The following is a 19873-nucleotide window of genomic DNA, read 5'->3' as shown; positions in this document are numbered from 1 at the left end:
ATCTTTTTAGTCCTTTCCAGCATGCCACGTTCTACGGAACTTCCAACTTGTTAATTAATTATTGATAATTGTAACTCTGGAACCTCTGCTTCTCAACTGTGGGGGATCTGGAAGCGCTTGTCCTTTGAGAATGGCAATATACCCTTACTACTGTGAATTTGTTTAAAATCTGAAAGATTTTTATTACTTCTTAAAGACGGCTCAGTGTAACTTTACTCTTTTTCAGACCGTGAACATTTACTTAAAGGTCTACTTACCTCTTGAGAATTTGATTAAGCTTTGGAGAAGTTTTTTTCTAAATCCGTCGTTAAAAGGCGCCTCAGGATACCTGTTTGCTGTGTTAATCCCTCCATTAGAATAATTTAAATTATAATTTGGAAAAGGTTTTTATGCAGCCTTTATAGATGACTGTTTGACTCGTGCTCTTTCGTAATTGTTAGTTTAAACTAAAGTTCGTTTTTCTTCTGCTCTGATTAGTGGTAGCGCTCAGGGAAATTATAAGTGTTGATTAGCAGAGTATGACGTATTACTTGCCTTTTGGTGTGCTCAGATCTCCTCCACTTCTTCGTGGAATATTACTTAAGTTAATCTGTGCGTAGAACGGCGCCTAGATCAACTAAGAGGACAAACGTGCGGCTAGTACGTTCTTAATCTTCTGAGAAAATCCTAATAAAAGCTATGATATTTGCATGTCTATTTTCATATACCTGAAATTGATAAGTCTTATGGTATTAAAAAACTTTTAGTATTTTTAGGTTGGTAGTCAAGTTTTACTATAATTAAAATTTCTCTGAACATTTGTTTGGAGTTTGTTTAACTAATCAGATTGCTGAGCCTGCCTGTAAAATCACATTTTACTTAAATGTTTCAAATTAATTTGTGCTTTAATCAGTCTGTCTAAACTTTGCTCTTTGTACTACTCAGACCGCTGAGCGTTTCTGTCAAACCATAAGTTACTTAACTGTTTTATGCATCCTACCATGTCTTGTGTCTCGGCAAATAAAAGAAAAAATATATAATTCGGCTGTATCCTAGACTTGCGTTAGGTCCTTCCTCTTCATCAGCCCGTGTACGGTTATCGTAACATATTAAAATAAAATACTTTCCGACATGGCCATAGATCTTATTGCTGTAATTACGTGAAAACTGATAATGGTTATACTTCATCCAGTGGTAACAGAAACGAGTTTACGGAAATGTTTATAATATACCTTTATTAAAACGTGGTAAACATTAAGTATGCATATATATCATTTAATGCAAACATGAATTCCTGACAGCAGCACATAGAATTCGAATACCTGTCATTTATCACACACACGTCAGACAAGCGGTCCATTTTTCCATTGCGAGTTCAAGACGACTGAGAAGTTAACAGTGTAAGTACCTATTTCATATCATTAGCGATGACACAAATAAGTTATGTTTAGTTACGACAAGAATTTCGAAAGTATTACAGATACTTTAAATAGACAGAAATGAGGTTTTAAGACTGATTTTCATTTGCATATTCATTTATTTTAATATATACCTCTTGGAGAAATGGATTCGGGTCATAATTTGAAAGGGAATGAGGCATGCAACCTGTATGTGTTGCAAGAAACAGACATTCAGTACGTAATGACCAACGCCAAGAAGAAAGATGTGAAATACTTTGATATGCATTTGTGAGATTTATTACGACATGCTAAACTCATAACAATTGCTTATTTTAAGACATTGCCACCACCTACCCCTCGCTTCAGTCTAAACCTGTGTAATATGCAGACGATAACTGTTAATAAAACGGGGAAGGAGGATTAGGACGTAATACCTTCTGAGTATGTTACTACTTTTATTTTTTTTACATTAGTTCTTCGCTGGGTATGTGGATAACGTCCGTGAATTCCACACTCAAGGAGCAAAATAAAGTTTATGGTATATAAGCAAAAAAAAAAAAAAATTTAAAAAAAGCTGTGTTTGTGATCAAGCAAGTACAAACAGATCACTCTGTGTTGAACGAAACACTGCAGATGGAACTTGATGTAAGATGAGGAATAACATAGTACCCTTTGGAACACTATACATCGATGGAGGCACAGCTTACCATATGCGTTGTCCCCCATTTACTTATTTACTTCAAATGAAGGTTTCGGTATTTCTAGTGCAATAGTTTGCTGGCATGTAGATGATCGGATGAAATTATAGCTGAATTGATTTTACACTAAATTAAAATAGTTTTATAGACAGTGTGACGATAGGAAAAGAGGAATTGTTATTATTTTCGCTACTCGTAGTCCTGTGTTTCTTCATTCCCTGTCTGTGTCACGAATATGGAACAATTCTTGCTTTCATGCCCAAAAACCAGTTAGTTTGCAGGCATACGTTCAAAAGTTCGTGTTTCTAAGAGCAGACAACACTTTATTAATATTCAACACGGGAAAATAAAAGTGACTGGCGCAGAGAGAAAAAGACTGACAGAAAGAAATATTATTTTGCTTTGATTACAAGTAAAGATGACGTGACAGAATACTGCACCAGCTTAAAACACATCCAGAAAGAAATATCGGTTGGTGCAATAGGAGTGCAGAACTAACAGTAATCCCGATCTGAACCAGACCTCGAAGACGACGAAAGACTTACTAAATAGGCGTCATTGACGAGGTCACGAATCTCTCGGGAATGCACCCACTCGATGTCGCAGACCAGAAAAAGCAGATAGTGCCAAACAAGAAGCCAGAGCATACAGTTCACTATCAACGACAGGACAGTGGAGTGAGTAGTCTGTCATTTCTCACATTCGATGCGAGATCACTTCGTAATTCTGAAACACTGGCATTATTGTTTTGGGAAGGGGGACGCACTTACGTGGAGATACACCCGTAATTGGACAGAAGGATATATGTGTAGTTTCTACAATTTAAACACTGTTGCCAGAAGATAATTTATGTCTGTACATGAAGGGTCATACTGGTATTCAAAATAGGGTTATACCGTTTGGTTCCCCGTAAGTCAGACATTTTTTCCATTTCTGGAATTATATCTTTTTGCGAGAAGAGGACACCTTGGTGTTGCTCTTGTTTTCGTACGTTACTGTTCCCGTTTGTCGTTCGTCGTCATCGGCCTCTTGTAGAACTGGCATGAAAGGAAAGGTGAAATGGGGAAGACAGGCACGTAGAGAAGCGGATGAGAAGCGAAGCGCTGAGGTGTAGGCGGTGGCAGTGGCTGTGACATGTAGGGAGCGGTGACGCCTAGCGCCTAGCGGCCGAGGAAGCGTATGTTGGTGAAGATGGCGCTGGCGGGCCGGCGGCGGTTGCAGAAGCTGACGGTGCGGCTGGAGTCCCCGCGGCGCGCCTCGTGCAGCGCCACCAGCAGCTGGAAGACGTCCTCGCGCGTCGGCTGGCACAGGTAGCGGTCGTCGGCGGCCTGGTAGCGGCCGTTCTGCCGCTTCCACGGGTAGCGCCGGTAGTAGCGCGACCGCTTCCAGATGGGCTGCGCGCCGGTGCCGATGACGTTGTCGCGCTCCGCGGCGTCGACGTCGTCGTCGTCGGCCGCCTCGACGTACAGCAGCGGCGGCTCGCCCTCGGGCCAGCCGTCCACCAGCAGGCGGGTCAGGTAGGCGCTCAGCAGCTCCAGCTGCTCAGGGTCCGCTGCGGACAGGCAGACAGGGCACGCTTCATCACTACCGCTTCTTACCAAAACTACTTGTTGACAAAGCACAGTGGGCAAAAAAAAAAAACACCTGCAAAAGACTGTCACGTAACTGTCATATGTGCACTACTGGACATTAAAATTGCTACACCACGCAGGTGCCGTGCTACAGAAGCGAAATTTAACCGACAGGAAGAAGATGCTGTGATATGCAAATGATTATCCTTTCAGAGCATTCACTCAAGGTTGGCCCCGGTAGCGACACCTACAACGTGCTGACATGAGGAACGTTTCCAACAGATTTCTCATACACAAACAACAGTTGACGGGCGTTGCCTGGTGAAACGTTGTTGTGATGCCTCGTGTACGGAGCAGAGATGCGTACCATCACGTTTCCGACTTTGATAAAGGTCGGATTGCAGCCTATCGCGAATGCGGTTTATCGTATCGCGACATTGGTGCTCGCGTTGGTCGAGATCCAATGACTGTTAGCAGACTAAGGAATCGGTGGGTTCAGGAGGGTAATACGGAACGCCGTGCTGGATCCCAATGGCCTCTTATCATCAGCAGTCGAGATGACAGGCATCTTATCCGCACGGCAGTAACGGATCGTGCAGCCACGTCTCGATCCCGGAGTCAACAGATGAGGACGTTTGCAAGACCATCTTCACGAACAGTTCGACTAATTATGCAGCAGCGTGGACTGTCAGCTCGGAGACCATTGCTGCGGTTACCCTTGACGCTCCATTACAGACAGGAGCGCCTGTGATGGTGTGCTCAACGACGACTCTGGGTGCACGAATGGCAAAACGTCATTTTTTCGGACGAATCCAGGTTCTGTTTGCAGCATCACGATGGTCAAATCCGTGTTTGCCGACATCGCGGTGAACGCACATTGGAAGCGTGTATTCGTCATCGCCATACTGGCGTATCACCCGGCGTGATGGTATGGAGTGCCATTGGTTACACGTCTCGGTCACCTCTTGGTCGCACTGGCGGTACTCTGAACAGTGGACGTTACATTTCAGATGTGTTACGACCCGTGGCTCTACCCTTCTTTCGAGCCCTGCGAAACCCTACATTTCAGCAGGATAATGCACTACTGCATGTTGCAGGTCCTGTACGGATCTTTCTGGATACAGAAAATGCTCGACTGCTCCCCCTGCCAGTACATTCTCCAGATCTCTCACCAATTGAAAACGTGTGGTCAATGGTGGCCGAGCAACTGGCTCGTCACAATACGCCAGTCACTACTCGTGATGAAATGTGGTATCGTGTTGTAGCTGCGTGGGCAGCTGAACCTGTAGATGTCATGCAAGCTCTGATTGACTCAATGCCCAGGCGTATCAAGGCCGTTATTGCGGCCAGAGGTGGTTGTTCTGGATAATGACTTCTCAGGATCTATGCACCCAAACTGCGTGAAAATGTAGTCATTTGTCAGCTCTAGTATAATATATTTGTCCAACAGATACCCGTTTATCATCTGCATTTCTTCTTAGTGTAGCAATTTTAATGGGAAGTAGTGTTATGAAGCGACAGTGCACCTTTTCTGCCACTGTGAGGTGGTTATTTTATAGACAGTACTGGGTATGTGGGCTTGAGCAGAAGAGTTTGCGATTTTCGTACTGGGAAGGTCCACCCCCACAGCGGCCTCTGAGTCCTCTTGTTACCAGAAGGCATCCAGTGATCCTCATTAGGAGAGATGATCTTTGAGCTGGTCGATTGGGGTCGAGCCGTAGTTTTTCGGCTGTTCTCAGATACACAATCTAAGCAATTGATGTATACAACGTGTTCGGAGATTCCCATTACGGACTTCTAGCACTTGTAACGAGGACTGAGTAGGTCTATACCACATTTCAAACAGAAATCGATATCCGGAACCGTTTTCCGTGCTTCAGACATTTGAGAACATAATTATTTTCTGCCATAATGCCTATGTTTGTGAACCGCGATTGTGTGGGATAATTATTTATTTCATGTTTCTGCTACCAGTCACTTTTTATTTTATGCTTAATCCAACATAATACAACGCGTTTCGAACATGTTCTGTTCATCTTTAGGCGTTTATACACACATACATACATAGAGAAATGTTACTTAAAAATAAACATTTTAAAACTTTGTCCATTGTTTTTTACTGTAGATGCTGGTGTGGCATTTTGCGGAAAGGAGGGGGCAGAAATCGAAATCGAAATCGAAATCGGCGATGTCTTCTGCTGGTTTTCCTCTTTGTGGTTGACTATGTACATCACAGTCTGTATAGGATGCAGATAGATTTGCATCAGTTATATGTTACGAAAATAGTGTGAAAGGTTTTTATATGACAGCTGATCACTTATGGTGATGAAATTGTAAGTCATCAACTGTCATATAGCCGGCCGAAGTGGCCGTGCGGTTCTAGGCGCTGCAGTCTGGAACCGCGAGACCGCTACGGTCGCAGGTTCGAATCCCGCCTCGGGCGTGGATGTGTGTGATGTCCTTAGGTTAGTTAGGTTTAAGTAGTTCTACGTTCTAGGGGACTAATGTCCTCATCAGTTGAGTCCCATAGCACTCAGAGCCATTTGAACCAACTGTCATATAAAAACCTTTCACACTATTTTCGTAACACATAAGTGATGCAAATCTATCTGCATCCCATACAGACTGTTATATACATAGTCAACCACAAACAAGAAAACCAGCAGAAGACATCACTGATTCCGATTTCTAGCCATACACTACCCCCTCCTTCCCCCCCCCCCCCCAAATGAAACAACAGCAGCTACAGTAAAAGACAATGGACAAATTTTTCTAGATTAATCTAATTTAAGACTGTTTATGTTTAAGTAACATTTCTCTATGTATGTATGTGTGTATAAACGCCTGAAGATGAACGGAACATGTTCGAAACGCGTTACATTATGTTGGATTAAGCATAAAATAAAAAGTTACTGGTAGCAGAAACTTGAAATAAATAATTTGACAACATATTTGCCAGGCAGATTTGCAAAGATTAGTCATAGTGCAGGCTTCTTACATCGGATTGCTTGATGTCATTTGATGACTATCCTACTTCTGCGACCTGGTTCGAGTCTTTTTCATGTTTGTGTGAGTGTTAGAAATGGTGTGGAGAGTTGGAGGTGGAACGGATGTAGTTGCTGGTCATCCAGAACATATCACACGGTGCTGGGAGCAACATCCATTGGACGTGCAACTACTCTTGTTGAAGGGTTCTGTTCAACGTGATGCAGTACGGCCTCTTCCAGTTCGGGTGTGCAACCTCTCTTTGGAGCACCACAGTCACGCCTGCTGACGGTGAAGGTACCCCTCTCTCGAATCCATTGCGTAATTGTAACAAGAGGATTTCGTGATGAAGTCGGACGTTGTGCATAACAACCGTGATGAAGGCCACGAGCAGCTCTTCCATTACTGTTCTACCATACAGAAGGATCAAATCGGTGTAATATGCTAACGTGTACAGAGCCATGTTGCTCGATCCAGTTCAGAGAGGTAAGATAGGCGTCAAATGACGTCAAGCAATCCGACGTAAGAACCCCCACCACGAGTACCCAGTCAAAAATCTAGCTGGCAAATATGTTCTCGATTGGCTGTAGCAGCCGGCAGGTGTGGCCGAGCGGTTCTAGGCGCTTCAGTCTGGAACCGCGCGACCGCTACGGTCGCAGGTTCGAATCCTGCCTCGGGCATCGATGTGTGTGCTGTCCTTAAGTTAGTTAGGTTTAAGTAGTTCTAAGTTCTAGGGGACTGATGACCTCAGAAGTTAAGTCCCATAGTGCTCAGGGCCATTTGAACCATTTTGTTGCTGTAGCACGGAAACGGTATGTCTCTAGAAAAGGGTTCCTATTCAAAATATTATGTACTCACTCCCCTCTAGAAGTCCTAGAAGTTTGTAATGGGAATTTCTGAACACTCTTCATAATCGATATCTGAATGTTGTGGACGGGAAGCTGAGGGAGCTGAATTGGAATGCGGAGTTATGTGGACAGAGACGCGGGTGCGAGCGTGGTGCGTCTGTTAAATTTTGATTGTTCATTTTATATAGCTTTTAGATGGGTATACACGCTTGGTAATAATAAGAAAAGCTTTATAATGTTTTTGCCTTATTGTAAAGCTAGTGTTCAACACTGAGTGTGATTCGTAAAAGCCCATTAAGGCAGTTAAGACTTTCGGGAAGTTGTAATTTTTGCTAAGGAGTTGCTGTAAATAAAGCCGTAAAGATCATTTTGTCGTGTAGACAATATTTCGAAAGTTAAACTTTTTGCTAAGAGCTGAAAAATATGACAAAATGTTCGATTCAAATTTGGGCTACTGATGTCGAATAAATGTTTTTAAAAGTTTCTCTTGACATTCAGTAAACCACCGGTACGTTCCCCTGCCCTAAATTTGCGTCCTCTCATTGTTCAGTCCTCCACAGGGAGATATGTAGTTTTTGCAGAAGTGAGGCCCGAGTCTACTTCCTGCTTTTGCGGGCAGAGCCGGCGCCTGGCCCAGCTAAGGGTAGAGGTCACCGAGTCACTACTGCCGCCCCCAAATTATAACTGAGTACGACATTTTCGCCTATTCAGCACAAATACTGACGGTCGAGACACCCGGGCAACATGACAAAAATGATTCCAATCATTTGATGGAGTCTCTCTGCCACTGTGCTGGGCGTGATTTGGCCGACCAATCGAGGAGATACTACTGTAGGCCACCACCAACTCAAGTGTGTTAATGTTCATTTTGTTTGCCAAGAGTAGGAAGTTTCTACTATGTTCTCCTATTTATTCATGAAACAAGTGATATTCTCGTCCATCACAGTGGCAACAGAATCGGGACATCCACTCGATGTAGAGTTTATTGAAAACAGAGAGCTGAAGATGCATTTCATGGCATTCATATTCTGGCCACAGAGAATTTGGTCTCCTGGCTGCAGTATGATGCTGATGGGCCCACATTTTGCTGACTTCGGTGAAATGCAAGTTTCGAAGTCTGTGGTAGCGTGATCTACACTCTGAACAGCTCGCTACTTACTTGATCTGGTGTTTAACTTAAGTTGCCCATTTTTCTATATGAGTAATTTGTGATTTGGTCTCATTATGTTGAATTTGTTAGCTGCCCAAGGATAATCTGTTGCGTTTTCTCCAAGAAGTCTTCCATATAATTTGATTCCTATCTACAGTTTTAAAGTAATTTTGCGTGAACTCAGTCCATATTTTTAGAGAACTTTGTTCTCAGTTAACTATTTGTGTACTATGTCCGATAATTAAAGCAAATAAAAGTCTGATTTGCTCATACTTGATTTAAATTACAAGTTCCTTAAACTTTCCTCCGACTTTTCCATGATTAGGCGATACACTAATGATAAATGTAACCAGCTACTGATGTAGGCCTGCCGGTGAGAATTTTGTGTGTGGAGGAGCCGTTAGAACATAATGAAGTATTAGATCCGGCGGGTTGCTTAGATAAAAGAGGTGCTGTACACATACTAGAAATAAATGGTGAAAAAAGGTACCTCTTTTTGTATATAGTTTTCGCGCATAGGACATCGGATAAACGAAGAGGTTGTTAATCGCTAATATGGATAATCTCGAGGAAGAAGAAAGAGACGCGAGGAGTGTCAGCCATGGACAATCTCCAGACGCCCTTGAAACTGCATTACAAGCAGAAGGGTAACACCTACAGGGAAGCAATAGGGAATGGATGGAAGAATTATTTTTTCCAAAAGTGCCATTACCAGCTACGCTTATTACACCGCACACCAACGGGAAATGAATAAAAAACCATACAGTATACCTAGATACTTGCAGTCAATTTAGGAAGAATTGATGGATCAATAGCTAAAGGATGGAACAACTGAAGAAAGTAGTGATGCGTGGGGTGTAAGAATAGTCGTTGCTCCAAAAGAATCGAGAGATGGAACACGAAAATATAAATTTTGTTGTGATAACAGAAATCTAAATGCGAAGACCATAGCGGACGCCTACCCCTTGTTAAGCATCACAGAAGATTGGAATCATTTAGGGCAATGCTAGTACTTTTCAACAATGGATTTTAAAAGTGGTTATCACCAGATACAGGTTGCACTGCAGAAGCGACACAAAACAGCGCTTTCAGCACCATGGGGACACTGCCAGTTCAAAAGAATGCCATTTGGATTAAAAAATGCATCTGCAACTTCTCAGAGATTGTTAAATACAGTACTCAGAGGTTTAAAACCATGGCAATACTTTAGTGTATCTCGATGACATTATTGTCTATTGGAGTGATATGGGACAGCATATGCAGCGATTAACGAAAGTATTTCTAAGGGTAGAAGCAGTGAAGATAACATTGAGTAAAGAAAAGTGTGGTTTTGAGTTGGAAGAGGCAGCATACCTAGGTCGTATCGTAAGTAAAGATTGGGTTAAGAAAGAGCCAAGATAAATTAGAGCCATACGTGAATGCCTTGTAAACGAATATGTAAATAAGTTGTTGTCAATCTTAGAAGTCACGAACTATTACTGCCACTTCGTAAAAGGATTTACGGATATTGCGAGACCGTTGACGCAATTGTTAAGAAAGCGTACGAAATTTTTGTGGTATGAAAAGTGCCAGCATGCTTTTGAGGATGTAAAAGAAGCTTTAGCATCGAGTGCGATATTGGTACTTGTGGATTTTCAAAGAGAAATTGTTTTATCATGTGATGCATCAAGCCATACACTCGGCTGAGTGTTGTCACAAGAGGCAATTATGTAACCTATTGAATGCGAAGAAGTTAAGGACGAGTCCTCTCCGTCCACAAGCAAATGGAAGAACTGAGAGAGTACATAGGGCAGTCGGAAATATTCTTGGGTACTTCGGTGACTCGCATCACACCAACTGTGATGTCTATTTGAAGTAAGTCGTCTCAGCCTACAACTCAAAGCGGCAGGCGAATACAGGATTATCGCCACATGAAGTAGTATCTGCTCGTAAAATGCCAAACGAAAAAATGGAAAACTGGAGAGGCTCTTAAGGAGTGACTTCAGTGTACAGGAAACCTACTCACACAGATCTGTATCTCCAGGCGTCAAACTGCCACCACCCAGCACAAACAGCCGGTGTTCTCAGTACCTTAATACATCGAACGCGTGTAATATCGGATGATGAAAACCTCCACGCAGAATTAGAACACTTGGAGAAGGTTTTTAAAGACAATGGCTACACTTCACGCCAAATAAGAAAGGCCATGCGCAGCTGTCTTAACAAGAAGCAGCGCACTGAGGACGCTGATGACGATTTTATATCAACTGCGTTTCTTCCATACGCCGGGAATGTGTCGTCGAAAATAGGCCGATTACTGAAGAAGTATAAAATCAAGGTTATCTTCCGTCCACCAGCAAAGAACCGGGCCCTGGTTGGATCCGTTAAAGAAGATTTACAACTGAAGAAAGCAGGCGTCTACAAAATTCCCTGTGAATGTGGCTCTGCATATATTGGCCAGACGACAAGAAGTGTCCATGAACGATGTACAGAACATGAAAGATGCACCCGTCTGCGGCAACCGTCAAAACCGGCAGTAGCAGGGCACTGTATTTCTTTAGGACATTCAATGGAATACAATGGAACAAAAATTTTAGCTCCAGTTTCCGGATTTTGGGATTCCGTAATCAAGGAATCAGTGGGAATACGTCTTGCCGATAATCTTATAAATCGTAGCAACGGCTTTCAACTGGATAAAAATTGGAATCCTGTTATTAAAATTATATATTCACAGTGGAATAGATAGCGTCATTCGATACTCAATGATTAGATGATCTTTTACTTTCACCACCGAGGGCAGGACGTACAACTCGGCTATGCCGCGCAAGTCAACACGTGACGCATGCGCTGTAGGATGCCAGTACATTTCGCATGCGCGAGATTCGGCATAAATACCGCGACTGCACCTGGGCTCTTCAGTAGTTGTGTACTCACCTGATGATCGCCGGACGTCTCTGGGCCGAAATATCGTGGCAGAATGTCGACGGGATCCGGCTACATACCCGGAAATTATTAGAAGGCTGTTAAGGAATTTGACTCAGTGGTTTGCGAAGTTTGGAACAGAGTACGGAGGGCAAACACACGAGGACTGGAGAAACAGGAGGAAGTAGTGGGTCTTACGGCAAGAATGCCACTGTTTAAGGTTGGCCAGTGTGTGATGCTATCAACTTAGTATACGCCGAAGGGAAAGACAAAGCAGTTTTTTTGCAAAGTATCACGGGCCATATTAAATAGTATCGAGTACATCGCCAGTAGATATCAACATTCAGTGGCCGACGAGAACGACAATTATGCATGTATAGCGGCCGAAACATTTTCAAGGGCGACCAGAAGTCATTCCAGGGATAGGGCATGCGGACTGGAAAGGGAGAGTCAGGAGAAAGGTATCGGGACTTAAACAAGATGTTGTGAATCAAAGTATAATGAGGAATCGCTATACATTAAGGCCTAGGAGACAGCCATTTAATATCTTTTATTAGGTACAGATTTAAGGTAATTAGTGCAAGCAGCTGTGGAGCAGCAATGAATTTAATAGGGAGGAAAGTAACATGTATTCCTGCATGTAGGTGAGGTGCGGAGAAGGTGAGATGAAGCTGTTCATAATGGAACTACTGATCCCCGTCGGCATGGAAACGTTGCGGAGCGAGCACCTGGAAGGGAAGCTGCTGTTCGCCATGCAGGAAGACAACTGATCACCAGTCATTGCCGCGTGGGATACACGTGGTATTCAACGCATGGAAGATTTATAAAAATGTGAGAAGGTTGGAAGAAGCATTGGAGGGAAGGGAAAGGCAGGGAATAGTCAAAGGAAGTGCCAGGGTATGGAGTGATTGTCACACTACATAGATTGCAAGTTTGGAGCAGGACGTGTTGAATAACATGCGACAACTGCAACTGACTGGAGAAGTTGTATGTCATAGCTTCTGAAGGGGCAGTTAATCAGAGAGTCAGGAAACTACAAACCGAAGCAGTGGAGTAGTAATGACAAAATTGTTGCAGTCCGTAGAATATAATGTTTGGAAAGCACGAAAAAAATAACAGAACCACAGGAGGTTATGCAGCAGGCTGTGAGAGGTCAGCTGGGGGTAAGCTGAGACGAGATTACAGAAGGAACTAACGCTGGAGTTGGGGTTGGTTTTACTACCTGAGCACAAAAACATACCTTTTTATTTAAAGGTAGCCACACTATTGAGAGAACTGATGGAGCGAAAGTTTTCACTTGCGTTTCTATACCAGTAGCAGGGAAAGAAGCACGAATATATTCTGTAGCGTATTTGTACTCAGCCGTTTGTGTACCAAATTATTCTCGTCTCAATATCACAGACTGCACTGAGGCTGTGACTTCCAGAGGGACGTCCTGGAATGCAGTAAGGCCATAGGACAAGGCAGCTTACCCCGAGAGAGCTGCTGCTGGAGCAGGGGGCCACCTGATCGCTGGAGGTAGGTCACGGCAATCGTCAGCTCGCCACTGCATCACATTTCCAACTGGAGACATTGCTGACAGTGCCATTCGAGTGAAGCCACATTAGCCCTTGGCGCTGTCAGCAATGCCAGACGTTTATTGTTTCGCATGAGAGGCAACTGGACACTTCCACCAAGCTGTTCCACATGTACTTAGGCTGACGGCCAGAATAAATAAGTTATTTAAACAAACCTGCTGTCGTGCTGACATCTCAATTCACTCTCCATAGGTGACAATCCTTGGGACATCTACCAATAATGACAACTGTTGGGCTACAATTGAACTACGGGAACCTCTGCCAGTATATTTACCGCCTTCATTGAGCCCTATCCCTAACAGCAACTGTGACATGACCGAAGGTCTTGATTACCTGTCCCTTGAACACCCACAGCATCACCCTGATACTATGGATCTGTTACTGAAAGTTTATTTTACACAATTGACTGGTAGCTAGCATATTACTTCATCAACGCTGCCAAAGCTGAGGAACGTTGAGCATTTGATCTAAAACGATTACATAAAGACAATTGTTCAGTCAATACAAATAAACAGCAACTTCGACTCTTTAAAATTAGGTTTCCTTGTAGAAGGGGTGATTTAATAAGTCATCTGTTAAATCTGTTAATGCATAGAGAGAGAGAGAGAGAGAGAGAGAGAGATAGAGACCGTCTGACCAGACGCTGAAGGTGCAATGGTACATACTGGACACCGTGTCGTCCTTAGCTCTTAACACTATCGGATGTGAATATGGAAGGGCATATGGTCAACACACCGCTCTCCCAGCCGTTGTCAGTTTTCGTGACCCTTGCCGGTACTTCTGAGTCAAGTACCTCTTCAATTGGCCTTACTAGTATTGAGTGTACCCCCACTAGCCAACAGCACTCGGCCGATCTGGACGGTGACCCATCCAAGTGCTATCCACGCCCGAAAATGCTTAACTTTGGTGTTCAGACGGGTACTGCTGTTACCACTGTGGAACGGCTGTAGGCTGTATATATATCAAACAAATACCATAGAGAATTCTATGTGGGTTGTAGCTAAGCGTATATTAAAACATTGGCACATGACAGTGGAAGAGGGAGGACGGCCACATGACATTAGAAAACCTGAACAAATAGTATGAAGAGCCTCCAGAATTTCTAAGGTGGAATGATATAAAAAAAGCTGTAGCCAATCACACATTTATTTCATGATGCCATAGTCTTTAAACACGGTATTTGTGCATAAAATCCAACGTCAGATCCCAACAACAGTCTCTCGATTATTGGGCTCATCATTGCCAGTGGGGAAACTGCATCTCAACACCTCAGCATGATGCGGAGAATGGAAGTGCTTCCCACACGAAAACGTAAGTAAAAACGAATATAGGCACGAAAACGTCGCGACAAAGTAAATTACATTCTAGAAGATAGGTTAACTCCCAGCAAAAAACTTTCTCATAAACATCGTTTGGTTGCAGATGACAAGCTACCTGTAGTAATTGACACACAAGTGATCCAGAAAATTTCTGCACACCAAATTTATTCACAAAAAGAACCGATCTATTGTTTGAAATAAAGCTGCACATAATTTTATAATCATTTAACAAAAATGTTCACATTACAGAATAAAGAAAAACGAAAATCCGCTGATGATGGCACAGTGGTGTCGAGACATGTTCGGGTACTGAGAAAAAACGGTGTTCTGCATAACTGGCGGACCTCACATCCAACAATTTTCACATAGGAATGACATAACAATCACAAAAAACGCACTTGAAACTGGAATCATTTCCCGAAACGCGTCGTGTGAAAAATAAAATAAAGAAAATGGTGACTGGTATCAGATGAGTTATTTAGAAACAGACTTATTATTTTCACAGTCGCAGGCTTTCACAACCATTTATAATGGATCAAATCACATTCCACAGTGGCTGTATCAAGAAACTAGCCTGTCCTTGGGAGAAATGTGTTCGAATGTAGATGACTATATTGAGAATCAATATGTAGACATGTAGGATACAGATGCTGAATGTAAATAAAGTACGTTTTTTTTAAACAGTTTTAATACTTTTCACGTAAGATATTCGAAGGCATTAACTTCCAGCATTTCCTCGTATCTGCTAGGAACATTGCAAAGCTACGTGAAATGGAACGAGCACTTAAGGGCTGTAATAGGGAAGCCGAGTGGTTATTGGTAGAATTTTACGAAAGTGCGGCTCATCTGTAAAACGGACCGTGTGTGAAACACTGCTGCTGCCCATTTTTAGATTCTGCTCGAGTGTTTGGGATCCCTGCCATTTCAGATTAAAGAAAGATGTAGAAGCAAATCGCTGAGGAATAAAATGAGTAGGAATTGCAGGGAAGCTATGAGTAAATGGCTTCATGAAAACTGTGAAGAAATCGAAAACGAAATTAGTTTTGGAAGGAGGGACTCAACATATAGGGAAGTCAAAACAACCTTCGGTGAAATTAAAAGCAAGGTTGTTAACGGGAATTCCACTGTTAAATGCGGAGGAGAGAACGGATAGGTGGAAAGAGTACATTGAAGGCCTCTGTGAGGGGGAAGAGTTGTCTGATGTGAAGAAACAGAAGTCGATTTAGAAGAGACAGGGGATCCAGTATTAGAATCAGAATTTAAGAGAGCTTTGGAAGATTTAAGATCAAATAAGGCAGAAAGGATAAATAACATTCCATAGAAATTTCTAAAATCATTGGGAAAGTGACGACAAACGACTATTCGCGTTGGTGTGTAAAATGTATGAGTCTGGCGACACACCATTTGACTTTCGGAAAAATATCATCCCACAATTCCGAAGACCTCAAAGTCTGACAAGTGAGAGAATTGTCTCACAATCAGCTTAACAACTCATGCATTCAAGTTTCTGGCAAGAATGATATACAAAGGAATGGAAAAGAAAATTGAGGGTATGTTCAGTGACGATCATTTTGAATTTAGGAAAGGTATAGGCGCCAGAGAGGCAAATTCTGACGTTGCGGTTGATAGTAGAACCAAGACTAAAGAAAAATCAAGACACGTTCATAGGATTTGTCGACTTACAAAAGGCGTTTGAAAGAGTGAAATGGTGGAAGACGTCCGAAACTATGAGAAAAATAGGGGTAAGAAATAGGGAGAGATAGGTATTACACAATATGTACAAGAGTCAAGAGAGAATAATAAGAGTCGACGAACAAGAACGGAGTACTCAGATTAAGAAGGTTGTAAGACAGAGATGTAGTCTTTCGCCACTACTGTTCAATCTGTACATCGAAGGTGCAATGATGGAAATAAAAGAAAGGTTCAGGAATGGAATTAAAATTCAAGGTGAAAGGATATCAATGATATGATTCTCTGATGACATTTCTCTTCTGTGTGAAAGTGAAGAAGAATTACATGATCTCCTGAATAGAATAAACAGTCTAATGAGTAGAGAATATGGACTGAGAGTAAATAGAACAAAGATAAAAGTAATGAGAGGTAGGATAAATAAGAACAGCGAGAAATATCACACCAGGATTGATGGTAACGAATTAGGTAAAGTTAAGGAACTCTACTACTTAGCCAGCAAAATAACCAATGAAGGGCGGCGCAAGGAGGAAGTCAAAAGCAGACTATCACCGGGCATAGGCCTTAATTTGAGGAAGAAATTTCTGAGAATGTATGTCCGGAGCACAGCATTGTATGGTAGCGAAACATGGACTGTGAGAAAATGGGGACAGAAGAGAATCGAAGCATTTGAGATGTGGTGCTACAGACAGATGTTGAAAATTTGGTGGGTTCGTAAGGTAAGGAATGAGGTGGTCCTGCGCAGAACCGGGGAGGAAAGGAGATATGTGGAAAGCAGTGACAAGGAGAAGGGACAGGATGATAGGAAATTTGTTAAGACATGAGGGAATGACATCCATTGTATAAGAGGGAGCTGTAGAGGGCAAAAACTGTAGAGGAGGACAGACATTGGAATACATCCAGTAAGTAATTGAGGAAGTAGCTTGCAAGTGCTACTTTTAGGTGAAGAGGTTGGCAGAGGAGCGGCATTCGTGGCGGACCGCATCAAACCAGACAGATCACGGATGACTCAGAAAAAAAAAATCGACGCTATTCAAAGACGGGCTGCTGTATTCATTACATATAGGTTCTGTCAAGACGTGAATGTTACGGAAATACTTCGTGAACTCAAATGGGAATCCGTGGAGAGTAGACGTCATACTTTTCGCGGAACACTCTCGAGAATATTGGGAGAAGCGGCATCTGGACTGCAGAACGATTCTTCTGCAACCAGTGTACATTGCACGTAAGGACCACGAAGATAAAAGAGATTGGGACACGTATGGAGGCTTATAGACAGACATTTTTTAGTCTCTCTGTTTGCAAATGGAACAGCAAAGGGAATGACTAGTAGTGGTACAAGGTACTGTCTGCCACGCACTGTGCGGTGGCTCGCTGAGAATTTATGTAGATGCAAATGTAGGAAGGGCGTGAGACTTGTCTCCGATCCCTGTCGGTTCTGGTGTTTCTATTTCCACTGCTCTTGCGTCGTTTTGATGGCTGCGAGTGGATACTGTTCTTAGTAGACAATCTAGACACTCTGCGTTGATACACAAGCAAATCTGGCGTTTTCATCAAAGATGTGGTCATCTGTGCGTCCAAGGACGCTAGCTCTTTTCTGCCATCCTGCCATGCCTTCACATCGACCCATATTACTGCCCTCATTCCATACAACCGAGAGCCACATGAAACTTGACTCTCAAGATTTATGTCGCGGTGCTGGGCTGGCGGTGCTGTGCTCGTTTAACTTCACTTATTTCCTGTTGTGAGATTATAATTTTCATACACAAATGTCGGTGCTTATACTGTGTACCCGGATCGGAGTCGCACTACACTGCATATACGCTGCAGCAACGCACTCAAACGGAAATCTTTTAATCGCCTTTATACACTGAGATGACAAAAGTCGTAAGACATCTCCAGAGATCGTGTCCGATCTCTGTATGTTTGGCGTAATGCAGCAACTCGAATTGGCAATGACTCAGAGAGTCGTTGGAAAACCCCTACACAAATATTGAACTATGCTGCCTCTACAGCCGTATATAATTACGATAGTGTTGCCGGTATAGGAGTTTGTGCAAGAACTGACCCCTCGCGGTCAAATCATTCTTCCAAAATGTCAACATTATTATTCACACGATCACAAACAACAGTGGGCAGATAACATGGTGCATCGTCATCCATAAACATTGAGAACATGAAGTCCATTAACGGGTGCAGTGGTCGCCAAGCAGCCGAACTTAGCCGTTTCCAGCCAATTTATCGGTCCAGTAGGACCAGAGAACCTAGTCCGTTCTGTTAAACACAGATCACAACAGTACGGAGGAGCCGAGAGCTTGCACAGTGCCTTGTTGACAACTTGGGTCCATGGCCTCGTGTGGTCTGCACCACGCTCGAACCCTACCATCAGCTCTTAAAAACTGGCATCGCAAGTCACGTGACCAGGCCAAGGTTTCCCAACAGTCAAGGGTCCAACCGATAAGGTCGCGAGCCCAGGAGACGTTGCAGGTGACGTCGTGCTGTTAGCAACGGCACTCGCGTCGGTTGTCTTCTGCCATGGCCCAGTAACACGAGATTTCGCTGTAAGGTGCTAACGAAGATATTCGTCGTACGTCTCCCATTTTTTTCTGTAGTCATTTCAGGCTGTGTTACTTGTCTGTTATCAGCGACACATCTACAGAAACGCTGCAGCTCATGGTCGTTAAGTGAGCACCGCCGACCACTGCTTAATCCGTGGTGAGTGGTAATGCCCGAAATTTGATGTTCTCGGCACACTCTTCACACTGTGGATCTCGGAATACTGAATTCCCTCACTATTTACGAAATGGAGGTTGCCATGCTTCTAGCTTCAACTACCATTCCGCTGCCATAGTCTGTTAATTCCCGTGATGCGGCCATGATCACGTGTGAAACCTTTCCACATGAATCACTTGAGTACAAATGACAGTTCCGGCAACGCACATCCCTTTAATACCTTGCGTACGCGCTCTTCCGCCATCTGTCTATGTATGCATTGCTATGGCATGGCTTTGTCACCTAAATGTTAATATCACTTACATAAGCTAAGTCCCTCGTAATTCTGAAAATTATATCTATTACCTATGTGAGTAGCAGAAACTGTCGGTATTCACAAACAGTGATTTCGCAACTTTTTAATGGGGAATTTCATGAAAGAATCTTGTACCTATATCACAAAAGACTTTCATATTCCCTTAGAAAGGGAAAATATTACTGCCTCGACAAGTGCAGAAGCCGACAATGTCGAAATACGGCACGTCGAGGCTGTATGGTTGTAAGTGATACGCCTTAGTAGGAACTTCAGAATAAATGGAATCTGTTCATTCACCGTTTTCTGCTTTTAGTCTCCTCCTCCCTGTAGGCATTACGTCGCCACGAATGTGTCGGAGAATTTTTCCTTCGTCATTTTAGTTAACCGGAACAGTGTCGCACAAAAACAGTAAAAGGAAAAAATGGGGCACCAGGCGCGTTTCTTTCTCTCTTTTCAGTTCATATCTGATCGCTGTCTCTTTTTTGAAAAGAGATATAATTTTTCGAAGCGTGTATCAACAAGCTGGCTGTACGCACAGCGACAAACAGTCAGCCGCGTCTAGCGGCACTGCATTGTTCGTCGTCAAAGTCAGCTTGCATCCCTAGGCATTTTCCGTTCGCCAAAGCAAAAATTGGGACCACATTAGCGCTCTTGCATGCAGCGCCACAAAACACGTTTGTGTGGGCGGAGCTCGGCAATCCCGTCGCTACGCTCCCGCCGGCGCAACA

The 19873-nt window shown here is 43.2% G+C and overlaps 1 protein-coding gene across 3 annotated transcripts in view; it reads right to left on the bottom strand.

The window, feature by feature from the left end:
- Positions 1-1193: 1193 nt before the first annotated feature.
- Positions 1194-19873, bottom strand: part of LOC126272508 (uncharacterized) — a 457502-nt gene continuing 438822 nt past the window's right edge. For all 3 annotated transcript variants that reach the window (XM_049975405.1, XM_049975407.1, XM_049975406.1), the window contains exon 3: positions 1194-3629. In XM_049975405.1, coding sequence (XP_049831362.1) covers positions 3238-3629 — 392 coding nt within the window. In that variant the 3' untranslated portion in view covers positions 1194-3237. The remainder of the gene's footprint in view (positions 3630-19873) is intronic.

This window comes from Schistocerca gregaria, chromosome 5 (assembly GCF_023897955.1).
Source record: "Schistocerca gregaria isolate iqSchGreg1 chromosome 5, iqSchGreg1.2, whole genome shotgun sequence".
Lineage (NCBI taxonomy): Eukaryota > Metazoa > Arthropoda > Insecta > Orthoptera > Acrididae > Schistocerca > Schistocerca gregaria.
The sequence above is the reverse complement of the archived record's forward strand: the minus strand, read 5'-3'. Positions and strand labels throughout refer to the sequence as shown.